This window comes from Homarus americanus, unplaced genomic scaffold (assembly GCF_018991925.1).
Source record: "Homarus americanus isolate GMGI-L3 unplaced genomic scaffold, GMGI_Hamer_2.0 scaffold6317, whole genome shotgun sequence".
In the NCBI taxonomy this organism is placed as follows: Eukaryota; Metazoa; Arthropoda; class Malacostraca; order Decapoda; family Nephropidae; genus Homarus; species Homarus americanus.
The window spans coordinates 22,035,690-22,050,127 of NW_024730668.1; the positions used below are offsets into that span (position 1 = coordinate 22,035,690).

General features: G+C 39.5%; 1 protein-coding gene across 1 annotated transcript in view; it reads left to right on the top strand.

Annotated features, from left to right (window-relative positions):
• The first annotated feature begins 3,790 nt into the window (after nucleotides 1–3,790).
• LOC121867335 (leucine-rich repeat protein soc-2 homolog) overlaps nucleotides 3,791–14,438 on the top strand; it is a 46,981-nt gene continuing 36,333 nt past the window's right edge. The window contains exon 1 of the mRNA XM_042367257.1: nucleotides 3,791–4,030. Coding sequence (XP_042223191.1) covers nucleotides 3,895–4,030 — 136 coding nt within the window. The 5' untranslated portion in view covers nucleotides 3,791–3,894. The remainder of the gene's footprint in view (nucleotides 4,031–14,438) is intronic.

Below are 14,438 nucleotides of genomic sequence, written 5' to 3' on the forward strand. Positions count from 1 at the left end.
AGATTAATTCAGGGCAGGATGCAAATGCATTACAGGAGGATCTAAATAAACTGCAAGAGTGGCCTGAAAAATGGTAAATGAAATTCAACACCAGCAAGTGCAGAGTACTTAATATTGGAAGAACAAATACTGATAATGTATACAGCCTTAACAACATCAACCTAGAGAAGTCGACTTGTGAAAGAGACCTAGGGGTACTTGTAAGCCCGGACCTACGGCCTAGAAAACAGTGGTTAATGTTCGAAATAAGGCAAACAGAGTATTGGGTTTTATATCTAGAAGTGTAAGTAACAAGAGTGCGGAGGTCTTATTGCAACTATATCTTGCGCTAGTCAGGCCGCACCTTGATTATGCGGTTCAGTTCTTGTGCCCCTATTATAGAATGGATATAAATTCACAAAAGTCGGTGCAGCGAAGAAAGACAAAAATGATTCCGGGACTTAGAAACCTTCCATATCAGGATAGGTTAAAGAAACTTAACTTGCATTCCCTAGAAAGACGAAGAGTGCGGGGAGATATGATAGAAGTATTTAAGTGGGTGAAAGGAATCAATAAAGGGGATATAGATAAAGTTCTTATAATATCCGAGCAGGATAGGACTCGGAGCAACGAATTCAAGTTGGATAAGTTTAGGTTTAGGAGGGAGATAGGAAGAGACTGGTTCACAAATAGGGTGGTGGACGAGTGGAATAAGCTTAGCAACTTTGTAGTAAATGCGGGAACTCTGGAAAGTTTCAAAAGGAGGCTAGATAGATTCATGGATGATAGAGAGTGGTAGTAACTCTCGACAGGAGCTGCCATGCACAGGCCAACCGGCCTATTGCAGACTCCTTATTTTCTTATGTTCTTATGTTACTGTGGTTTGTCAGATCACCTGGTGCTATACCTGCACTTCGATGGAGTCAGTAGACAAAGATTAAATAAACTTGTTGTCAACCATTAAATCTGCCTGTTTTGCACAAATTGTCGGACCTGTAGAACTAAAGAAATAGCCAGCGAAATACAGGGTATACAGTATATACAGTATACTGTTTACGTAAGCAGTCGGGAAAGGTAGTTTTGGACTGAGGCCAAGGCGACCTCCGAGAAGTTAAGGAGAATGGATACTGCGCTGAACCAGGAAGGTTTGCCAGGCTGCCAGGAGGCACAGTGTACCAGTTGGCGGGCGATGACACTCAACTCACGTTAAGCTGTTGTACAAGAGTTCTAGTCGCATTGAATTAGCAAATTCGATATATTCAACTAACACAAACTACATAGAGCTTTCCATTATCGTTTACAAAAAACTGCTTCAAGACTTGAAATCTAAGTAAGAAAATTATTCAAAGAAAAATGTACACCATAACCCTCAAAGTGTGCCTGTGCAAAAACATAGTATGAATAAAGATTTAGGTGACAAGAGAGTTGATCATTTTATAATCGAAAAACACAGATGTCTTCATTTACAGTTGTTAAGAAAAAAACAATCTCACGCACAATTTGTCAAAACGCTTTAATACTGCCCTTCAGAAAAATTTTCCATTGCAAAAGCTTTGTCCCGTGCGCATCTTCTTAGAAGTTTTCATAGCGCACCACCTGCTCCGGGAAGAGCCTAACGTTGGGATGGGGAGGGGGAGGATATCTCCAGACACCTGCCCAACGACACACTGTGTACCCACTCTTTTTATATCTTCCTAGAACATCTTTAGTAATTTCCTATATATTCCATCACAAGATAAATGGAACGATTATGTTTTGAGGGTTTCATTGGGTCTGTTGTGCTCATTGATTATGTCTCATGTTGTTAATATTTGCACAATAACCCGGTAGATTTTATTTATAATATTTTCACCAATGCGAGTACAGCATATATATATATATATATATATATATATATATATATATATATATATATATATATATATATATATATATATATATATATATATATATATATATATATATATATATATATATATATAATGCGCAAAGCATTACATATTTGTTGAAAGTTTTTATATATAAATTGTTTTATTGTTTACTTGTTTTTGTTGTCATCAATTATGACAATGTAATATTTTCAGCGTCATTAATTAAAACGCAGTCTCTCTCTATTCTGTTAGCAAGTGCGTATTTTTTCTCAATAAACCCGGTGTCATAATTGAAAAGACCAGCGACACTTTGCAAGATGAAACTCCTTGCAACAGTTCGCCACACGTGCTTTGTTTACAAGAACCTCGTGGTGATGCTTATGTTTTTGTTTACGTCATTATTCGACCAATCAGAAATCGCTTCGACGTTCTTCTTCGGCCAATCATACGAAGGTTCTTTGTTGACATGCGCGCAGCAGTGTGCTCTTGTCTAGATCTATGACTGATACTCTGGCTTTAAATTAATCATGCAAGAATTTTTAATCTAAAAATGAATATACTTTATCGTAACGTCATCATTCCTTATATATAATTACGGCGGTCTATTCCTGTATGTGAAATTGAAATATATAGTAGTGTACTTTCGAATAACATTTTCATATGAAAGAAAATAGAATCCGAACAGACTAGTGACGTCAAATTTGTATAACCCTTGGTGAATGTACGATAATACATCGTTGCGTATGGTACCACTACCCGCATCTAATCATTTTTTACTCATGCATATATATTGTTAAATCATACTGTCTTCTTTATTATGCACATTTTTTACATTTTGGTCGTTTTTATGACATCTATATCATATGTTGCCCAATAATTCATAGAGGTATTGTAAATTAGTTTAACTATGATGCCTATACCCCGATCTTTATATTGCAAAAAATATTACCACAATTTGGGTAACAAGTGTTCTCTTTACTTTTAATTAAAGTCAGCATAGTTTCCTTTATTCTAATGTAGAAATACTCATGTACGACAGCAATGTTTTAGAATGTGATTTCGTGGGTCCGTTTTTACAAGGTATGATGTAAAAACAAGTTAAAGGATATTTGTGCCTACAATTATATGCAATTAAAATTAAGTTTGTACTGCGGGAAAGCATAATATGGTTCCGAAAGATTGTCAAAATGGAGGGCAATTAATACAAGTGTCATTAATCAAGTTCGAATTTGATTACCAGTTCGGTTAAAACATGATACAATATTTTTTTTTAATATTTCTAGGCCTATAAACCGAGTTGTTTCTAATATAACACTTAAGGGAAAACAGCATTTCAATACAAAATGTTTAAGTATATGAGAGAATAATTTAGAGCTCTTGTTTTTATTTGTATTAAAACAGCATATAAAACTGTGTGTGTGTGTGTGTGTGTGTGTGTGTGTGTGTGTGTGTGTGTTCATACTGGAAATAATGAAGATATGACGGTTTTGTCGCCTGTCCTTGGCAAAAGTGCCTAAATATAAATTATTATTATAAATAGTATTTTTCGTATACTGTAAATGGGCATTTTATCGAAATGAGTCTTTTCTCTTGATAAAATGGAAATTACCTGTCTGCATACAGTATACAGGTACATACAGGCTTACTGTATATACAGTACTTCTAGTTTAAGATCTCAACTTGTCATTTGAGGCGGAACATCCAAATCTCTTTGATATCCTACAGCAACTGAATTATATCTAGGTGAATTTTACGAGGCTACTGAAATACATATACACTTTAAAATAAAATAAAATTCTTCAGTAAATACATAAAGATGTTAATACCACACGACTAATTAAGTTCGACAACTTAAGAATATTATGTATGATAAATACTTGCTCATACGTACGACAACACTGTGTCGAGTTGCCATGCGCGGCGCCTCATATAAAACCTGCAACGCACCCTCGCGCACAATCAAAACAATACTCAAGAGGCTATTCTACAGAGCACAGTGTAGTAAGATTTTTCGGTGTATATCAGAACAATAAAGTCGGACGAGATGAAGCCGAAGTTCGGAAACGATTTGACAAATGTTATCCTTCGCCAGTCCCAGGTGGTGCAAACCCGTATGGCAGGGAGAGCAGTCATCAAGGTGGTGAACAGATGTAATGATGCGAAAGAAAACAACAGTCTCAGTACGTGTTATACATATTTATAACTTCATTATATTTTTATGGATGTCTTGCAGTACGTTTTAGTAGCACCTATCATTTAGTAATTTTTGTGTACCAAGATTAGGCTATATTATTAACTGCTTATAATTTTACATCCTGTAGTAATATGTTAATTTCATATTGATCAAAAAATGTGAACGCTAGCGCTACGTCTAAGTCTGGTTACTATATATCTACTGCCTATATGTGTGTATTATACCTACAAAACTGATGCAGAATAACTTAAGCGAAATATAGTGACAAGTGACAACAGTGAAAATGATAGGGAAACACTGGAAAGTGAATGTCAAGGTGTAGCTGAAATTCTCTTGGAATGTTAACTTACAGTGTCTATTTGCAGGTGAAGCAAATTGCAGTGTCAGTAATTTTCTTGTTGAAATAAAGTGCTCAGTGTAATCAATAATTCAGGAAGTGAACTCGGCCAAGAGTTTCCCGTGGAGTCCAGATTATGTACGATAGTGTGATCAGGAAGGGATGGGTACACTTGAATTTACGGAGCCATGCAACATAGAAAAACATGTTACAATTACAAAGGTATTAATCGAATAATTTTTAAGTGGTAAATGTAAAAACCACGGATCCGAATTCAGTTACAGGTATTTTCGGGTTTTAAAACAAAATACTATTCTCATGTAAGTTCTATTTAGATGGTACAGGTATATTAGTAGGCAATAGATAATACGAAGACTGCCTGAAAAGTTTAAATGAGATACGGTAGTCTATGCTGAGGGAACTAACGGTAATGGGAAGAATGTTGAACAAAGCGTCTCAGTCCGCCACTGTCGTCTGCTCATGGGGGTACTTCATTGTTGCCAGCTATAGCAATATTTCTATATACTGTATTTGGATTTTATATTCTTAGATATTGTTCTGCAACACTTTGTTTGATGAGAAATCCATGTACATTTAGCTTAAAACATATTATTAAGATAGAATGTGAATACATAAGATAGAGAAAAAAAAAAATATATATATATTAGAAAACGAGTAAGTAAAGGAAATGACAAGGAAAAGATTAACAAAACATTCCAGCGATGTGATACATTCAATGTGTCACTTTTTCTCGCTTCTGAAATAATGATTGATCCATTTCTTTTAACTTTTTAATGTACACCGATGTTACATTTTCAGCTTAAAACATAAAGGTGTTGTTGATATTGGGTTGGCAGACCTGGCTGGCTCGCGCTCAGCTGAGCTAGGTTTGTGGTGTGATGACGTAACATTACGTAACACCACACACTGGAATTATTCGTAGCCTACCGCAAGCCTTGCCACTAATTCTTCATATCGAGCTCATAGTGGTACGCAGTCCTCGTAGAATTTCTTTTCTAATTTGATATTAATACATAAGAATGAAAAAAAAATGCATTAATGCCTCTGCGTACCCCTGTATATTGTCCTATTTTTTGAAGATAAAGATAAATAGAGCATTTTCATTATAAATCTTTACACACACACACTATATATATATATATATATATATATATATATATATATATATATATATATATATATATATATATATATTAGTATATATATATATATATTTTTTTTTTTTTATAACTTTACCGAGGTTTTTATTTACACTGCTGAACTGACATCGAATGTAGCAGTAGTTTTTGTAAGAAGAATTGTAAAAGCACTCCATTTTCGCCTCACACAGTATAGCAAGAAATGATCATTCATCACATAAGAATGAATGGTACTGTATTTGACTTAATAATTTATTTATTATTATATGCTCGACTCCCATGACCTAAAAATGGCTGGGATAACGGGATAAGGTGGGGTAATTTTATAAGGGATTGTAGGCCGGAAAAGATTAGACGTCCCCTTCTTGATTTCGTCTCTGGGAGGCGAGGAATATGATGCTCGGAGGCTTACCTATGGTCAATACTGTGTTGAGGTAAACATGCGCAGTCTCCTGCTACGGACACTAAACACAAGTGTCTCATATTGTCATTAATGATGGGGAAGCACCTTTCATCCGTGCAACATTTGTTCGTTACATAAAAATGGGTGCGTGTGTCAAAATTTTAGCTACGATTTGTGGCAAGAGATGGTAGAACCCACAGCTTTCACACACATCACACTTCCGCTAAACACATCTCTCTTAGGCATGAAGTAGTTGTTTCACACCACATAACAGCTAAGATCACGGAAATGTACCGATAATAACTATATTACGACCTATTCTTACATATATATATATATATACATAAATATACATATATATACATATATATATATGTATATATATATGTATATATATATATATATATATATAGTTATATATATATATATACTTCATTTTTAGTCCATATAACACGTGGACTTTGAACATATAATCAACGACCTCACCAGCCAGGAATCGAACCCTCGACCTAATGGGTGGGACTAGGGAACGCTACAGACCAACCCACAAGGACACTAAAAGCAGTCCTAGACTCTGTTATATTTCACACAAAGCCTGTTCATCGAGCTGATGGCGCCGTGAGCCTCATTGGGAACTGCCCGTGCCTCGTATGTGGTGTCAGTAGCATTTTACCGAATCCAGCTGGTATGAAACACGAGGTACCATATATATACTTATATGGACTAAAAATGAAGTATATATATGGTACCTCGTGTTTCATAACAGCTGGATTCGGTAAAATGCTACTGACACCACATACGAGGCACCGGCAGTTCCCAATGAGGTTCACGGCGCCATCAGCTCGATGAACAGGCTTTGTGTGAAATATAACAGAGTCTAGGACTGCTTTTAGTGTCCTTGTGGGTTGGTCTGTAGCGTTCCCTAGTCCCACCCAGTAGGTCGAGGGTTCGATTCCTGGCTGGTGAGGTCGTTGATTATATATATATATATATATATATATATATATATATATATATATTTATATATATATTGGAACTGTAAATACAACTGTTTCCAATGCAGTGTAAAACGTGTTTCTGAAGATAGGTGCAATATAGCGTTTTTGACCTTGACCATTTGATGGTGCAGGGTATTATATCCTCATAAAAATGGCTATGCTTTATGCAGCGCTATTTATACCAAAGAATAAAGAAAATAATACATACTGTATGATGTTAGCATTTTTAAAATAATTGGCAGTTGCACGAAAGTAATTACATTTGTCATTTGGTGATTATTTGATTATTTATTTATTTTTGTTATTTTATTTTTTGCATTCATGACAATTTGTTCGATTTTAGTCAATTTATCTCACTGCTTGAAATGGTGATTAGTATAACGCGTCCAGGAACAAAAACAAAAGTTGCTTTCCCCCCAGATTTTGTGGCGTTGATACAAAAAGTAAAACTCATTCTGTCGAGAGATGGATATTTGTGTGGTGTCTTCGCTTTCATGAACGCCAATATTATGTTTATGATACTGACTAACTGTGTTTCTCAAACATAAGGCCAGAACTAACAAAAATTCAGAAGCAACAACTTATGGAACAACGCAGGTGTTCGAAATCTGTTAGCCTTCATTGCTATGTATTACATTGGCTTAGAGATAAATTTTGAATTAAAAACTAACTCAGATCACCAATAAAGTTAATCAAATAAATACAGTGTCATGCAGTGTTGATCAAGAGTGAAGGTTTCATGATAAGGCTTAAAAGTTGTTGCCTCAGGAATATTGTCTTGTAACCAACATAATGGGACTAAAGTCTATCATATGTTTATTTACTGGAGAGTGGTGTAAAAAGTATGCGTGAGAGAACCTGAACGTAGAGTACAGTACTTCCAAGAATATTAAGTGGTACCCGGGTGTAAGACGAACCTTTCCTAAAAAGTGTTGGTTGATTTTTTTTTTATCATTAGACTTTATTGATAAGTCGTAAGTTTGTTATCGTGTTGTGCGGTGAGCCGATAACAGCAGTTTATGGTGATAACATGCTTCATATTTCTAATCATATGGACCGGTAATAAAGACTGACGAGGCCGACCCGTGTTTAAGCTTAGGGAGAGAGGTGGATCGTCTGACACTGTTGCCCTGTTGTGAAGTGTGACTAGAGTATGCTTTGGTAGTACTGTATAGTACTGCGTGAACGTTGTACCTAAACATTGATTGCCTCGCTGTATGCTTGGGTTTCTTTAGGTAGTCAGAACCATTCTCACATCATAGATACATCTGGTGAATTTAATCTTTATAGAGATAATGACGGTCTTATGAGTTTGGGATAAAAAAATCCCAGACATTCCAACTCAGTCTTGTATTCGGACTATCCTTGTTTGTGTTGGTTATCTGGCCACTGTAATGTTAAATAAATAATTGATAAATTTAGAAACAGATGTTGAGTGTTAGAAACTATTGAACGGCAACGGATATAGTTCTTACTGACACAGTTGAGCAAACCCTTTAGAAATATAATAATAAAGTTTGTCTCTATATGAAATTCAAAAGAAAATCTAGCTTGGTGATGGGGATTAGAAATATTGCATTGCAATGAACACACACACACACTACTACTACTACTACTACTTTGCTGTCACTCGCAATCGAGTATGACGATAATCCAGCTATGATACAATGATATGAGTTATTAAGGATGTCACCTTCGTTGGTGAGATCTAAGGTGACTTAAGAGGCCGATACGGGAAAGGCAGTGCCGTCCACAGATGTTGCACGTGTAAAGGGCCACATCTAGTGCGGGAGGGGCGGCGGCAACGTCCTTCCGGCGCTAGCGCTTATCTGCCTCAGTATGCAGTCGGGCTAACTCGAACGTATTGACACCTTCTTGTGTGATGCTCCTCCCAGCGTTACAGTGTGGAGTAATCGTCTCCCAGGTGAGGGGGTCGACTTGGAACTTTTTCAGGTTTGTCTTAAGACTATCCTTATAACTTTTCAGTTGCCCGCCAGCATTACGTTTACTATTTGTTAGGTGGCTGTAAAGTAGCTGCTTTGGCAGTCTACTGTCGTCCATGCGAGTAACATGGCCAGCCCAGCATAGTTGTTCATGGATGATGGTAGCCTCGATGCTCGTACAGTTGGTGTCAACGAGAATACTGGCATATGTTCTCTTGTCTTCCCAGCGAACTCGGAGGATGGAACGTAGACTACATTGGTGAAAGTTTTCAAGTGCATTGAGGTGCCTCCTGTATGTGACCCATGTCTTGCTTCCATATAGCAGGGTGGGGAGGACTACTGCTCGATATACGTGCAACTTTGTAGATAATTTCAGCTCCCTACAGCCGAAGACACGGGTACGGAGTCTGCCAAAGGCTTGAGATGCACATCTGATCCAATGTTGAATCTCTTCATCGATGTCCGCAGTGGTGGACAGGTGGGAGCCGAGACACTGAAGGTGGGTAACATTAAAGAGGGTAGTACCGTTAAGCTGGATGGATGGTGGAGGTGTGGCTGAACCAGGGGCACACTGAAAGAGAATCTGTGTCTTATGTACATTTACCTCAAGGCCGAAGTGTTCTTACGTATCAGTGTAGGTGTTCAGGATCTCCTGTAGGACGCGTTTCGTGTGAGCGACAAGGGTGAGGTCGTCTGCACACTGAAGTTCAGTAATGGAAACTGCTGACACCTTTATTCCTACCTGGAGTCGTCTTATGTTAAAAAGACCCTTCATCTGGTACTCGATGTCCACCCCGCCGGATAATTGACACAGGCACGAGTAAAGAAGGCAGCCAAGAAAATGGAAAAGAGAGTTGGTACCAGTACACATACTTGTTTTACCTCCATTTGGATGGGGAAGAACTCAGACTGGGTGCTATTGTGCAGGACACTGCCGTTCATGCCATCGTGGAATTGCCTCACAATGGCGATGAATTTTGGCTTCCCTGTTGACCGAGTCGAAGGCCTTGGTTAGGTCGTTGAAGGCCACGTACAGGTCACGACGTTGTTCTCTGCACTTTTCCTCTATCTGGCGAGCAGCAAAGATCATGTCAGTGGTGCCATGTGATGGTCTAAAGCCACATTGAGATTTTGGGAGGAAGTTTTTCGCCTCAGGAAGAAGTCTGTTTAGGAGGACTCGGGTGATAATCTAGCCAGCTACAAACAGCAGCGAAATCCCGCGGTAGTTGCTACAGTCTGACTGGTCTCCTTTGTTCTTATAAATATTGACAATGGGCGGCATCTTTAAGAGCTTGGGGAATTTCCTACTTTTCCCATATATTCTCCAGGAGAGGGTGGAGATGGTTGGTAAGCAGAGGTCCTCCTGCTTTATATACCTCGGTTGGGACTCCATCAGGCCCTGAGGCTTTGTTATTTTTCATTTGTTTGATGGCAGGAGCTACCTCATCCAGGGACGGAGGATAGCTGAGGTGGATCAGCTCAGGATGCTGAGGGACCTGCTGGTCTAGTCAGGACATCCATATCGGTGTTTCAGTTGACTAGTAATTGATAGTGCTCTTTCCAGCACTGAAGGATCATCTTTAATTTGGGAGTCACCATTGGATGAGTGGAGGTGGGCTGTGCCATGAGTGATTGGCCCATAAAATGTTTTTGTGGAATTGAAAAATTCGCACATCTTAATAATAATAATAATAATAATAAAAATTAACGGTTTATTGAAAGAGCATAGCAGCCAGAAGGCTAAAAATATACAGTTACTTAATTGGGGAATGGGTTTCGATTTACAAATAATATACAAATAACATAAGTGATACAAATAAGATATATAATAACTAGATGGTGAAAAGCTCAAACTACAGGGCATTTCAACATAGTGACAGTGCAAGAAGTAGGATTTACTGGGAGTGAATACACTGGTTTATTACAAGTTATTGATAATTTTTACAATGGTTGGGACTGGGCTGTTCTTATAGCGATCAGTTCGTGCACGTCTGGGCTGGATGCAGTTGTGGTGTCGAACAGCAATTCTCGGGCTAGGGATCTCAGGTGGGAGTAGGAGCCGGTGTTGATCTGCATGTTTTTGTGTTTCACCTGCTTTATTTTTAAACCAGTCGTTCTTTAGATCCCAAAGTTCATGTTGGGCCGTCGCTTTCTTCTTGCGGAAGGTATCAGCTTTGGTCCGAGACCGAGGGTTGTTCTGCCAGTCAGTTAAAGCAGCACATTTATCATCGATGAGTACATTGATTTCCGGGCCATTTTCATCAAACCAGTCCTGGTGTATCTTTTCGATCTGGCCGAGGGTCTCTGTAGGTTTTTGTCATGACAGTGTCGAGAATCTCCCATTCGGCACTCGGATTTGGGTTGTTTGTTGTTGGGCTGTTTATCAGCACATGTTCGAGCTGCTCTCTAAAAGATTGTGCTACTGCTGGATCCTCCAGCCGCTTAGTGTTAGGACCTCTTCTGGAGGCTTGCTGCCTTCACCGTTTTGGGGCGAGGCGAAGTGAGAGCTTTGCTCTAACGAGCCGATGATCAGTTTTGTAGCTGTCTGAGGCACGCATGGCTCGGGTGATGAGGACATCTCGGTGATCTCTTTCTCTGACAATGATGTATTCAATGAGAGGCCAGTGTTTGGATCGTGGGTGTTGCTACGAACCCTTGAACTTGTCGGCCTGCCTAAACAAGGTATTGGTGATAGTGAGTTTGTGTGCAGCACACTTGCTGAGAAGGAGTAGGCTGTTGGGATTACACTTGCCTAGTCCATTTCCCCCTATGATTTCCTGCCAAATTCCAGCATCTCTGCCAACTCTGGCTTTGAAGTCAGCTAAAAGTACAACCTTATCTTCTCTAGGGATAGAGGTTAGCACTCTGTCAAGGTCGGCATAAAAGGCCTCCTTGATGTCATCCTTTGCATCCAGTGTTGGGGCGTATGCATTCATGAAGAAGGCATGACGTGAGTGATTCAGTGGGATTCGGAGCGTCACGAGACGCTCGTTGATCCCAACAGGCATTTCAGTTAGCCTATGTAGGATGCGTTGGCGGATGGCAATGCAAATTCCATAAACGCGGTTTCTCTCTACTGCAGGCTTACCCTTCCAGAAGAAAGTATAGCCAGACCCCCGTTCTGTGAGTCAACCCTCGTCTGGGAGCCAGGATTCACTAATGGCTGCTATGTCGATGTTATACCTAGCCAGCTCCTTTGTCACAAGAGCGGTTCTTCTTTCAGGACGTTCATTTGTGTCAGTATCCAGAAAGGTCCAGACATACCATGCAGCGACCATAAGAGGTTGTACAGTTTGTTTTTGTTTTGATCTGTGGTTATGATTGTGTTTTGAACTGCTTAAGAATGACCTTACTGGGTGCGGTTGCCCAGTCAGGTTGGTTCTTTAGGCAGGCTATATTTAGGGCACCTTTTCTAGCCCCCTCCTCATGTGGGGTGAGCAGAGTGGCTCCTCGAAAGGGCTGCTCACTTGCACAAACAGGACCGGATTGCACTGCTGCATAAACGACCATCTTATCTATGCCGCCCATGTGCAGAGTTGTGACTAGAGACTCCCGGCAGTCATCTCTGTCTTTCCTCGTCGTCATAGGACTTTTGGGGGTTTAGGGGTTTTGATGATGATGAGAAGTATGATGAGCTGGATGATAGCTGCACGTGAGTTAATTTATATGGTGAGGCAGGAGCTCAGGCTGCAACCACACATCTTGGCTCTCCCTTTTCCTGATCCAGTGATGCAAGTGTTGCAACGACTGGGGAGAGGGAGATTTACAATGGACTGCCGATAGCCCAGTTTGTTGGGTTTTGACTTAGCCTGTCCATCTTGCATTGCCTTCGTCCTCCAGTGTAGTCGTTGGGTTCCCATATTGGTCAACTCTTCTGCCAATACCGCCGTTGGGGTCTTACTGGAGCTCTGTAAGCATGTCTACCTGATGCGGGGCTCCACCTCAGATTTTTCATTGGGGTTAATCCGCAAGGCGGCGGGACAGTGGTTGGTAGGCACCAGTATGTGTCCACATGCCAGTGGGCCTATGCGCCGTCCCTCTGGGGCCCACTGCTGCTCCGAGATCCCCTTCTGGTCTAGCCTGGGCCCACGGGGCACCCAGTTACCGTGTGTTGCCACGAGGAGGCGCAGCAGGATTCTTGGTGGTGAAGAGGCTGTGTACTGGCAGGGTAGGACTTATGCAAGTTGCTTCCCTGTTCGCCACGAGGGCTAGCCAGCGGCGGTAGCTGATAGCTAGAGGAAGCAAATAGTGCTTGCACCTCATCACTAACATAATGCTACCACACTAGACGCATTACACCACCCTGTGTACACACACACACACACACATACTGTACACTAAATTATTTCATATTCGAATCGCAATCTGGGATACATGCAAGATAAAAAAAAGATGAACGCTGTAAGATCAGGAGTATAGAAATAGTGTGTGTGTGTGACTATGTGCTAAGCGGGAAGGTGGGGAGGGAGGAGCATTGTTCTAGGAACTTTTCGATGGTGGTGGTGTTGTTGAGGCCATCTGTCAGGGGCCACACCTGCCGCCCCTCACCCACCACCATCACCACGAAAATGAAAGTGGTGCTTGTTTTTCTGCACTGTCTGTTCACTGCTGCTCTGCCGGAAAGGACGACGAAAATATAATACAGTAGTTATAAAAAATGCTGCTCTTGTTTGGGTGGTTGTGATGGTGACCTGGAGATGTGGTAAATCTGGTGGGTAGTGAGGGTCAGTAGGGAGATGTATTCCACCATGCAGTATATGTCGACGGACATCATATATATATATATATATATATATATATATATATATATATATATATATATATATATATATATATATATATATATATATATATATATATATATATATATATATATATATATATATATATATATATATATATATATATATATTATATATATATATATATTTTTTTTTTTTTTTTTTTATAAAAAAATAGAATCAATGCAATGCCAACCATTGCGATCTCGACCATGAGCTTTGATGACACTAAAGTGTGCTGAAGTATAATGGCGTTGCGACAGGTTATAAAAAGCGACTGTGGATAATTAACGAACCCCAGACATTCCCCCAAGTAAGTCAGTGGCGACATTGGTTAAGAGCCGCTGTGGTTAGTGTTATAACGTTGGTTAGTTTGACTCTTTTGGCCAGTATGATCTTGTTTTGTTTAGCAGGCTTTGGCAATCATAGCTATTTTCTCACACTTGACCCCCCCAGTTATAAAAGTTTGCTGTTTTAGCAGTTTCTCACTTAAGATTAACCACCCTACCGTTAACCTAACCTAAACTAAACTACCTTATTTTATTATAAACTAACCTAACCCAACCTAACTTAACCTAACCTAATCTCACATAAACCTAACCTAATCTCACACAAACCTAACCTAATCTAATCTAATCTCACACAAACCTAACCTAATCTCACACAAACCTAACCTAACCTTATCTCACACAAACCAAATCTAACTTAACCTAACCTCCAGTGCCAGGTGAAATAAGTTGAGGGTGTCTAATTATAAGGTGAACAATAAAGA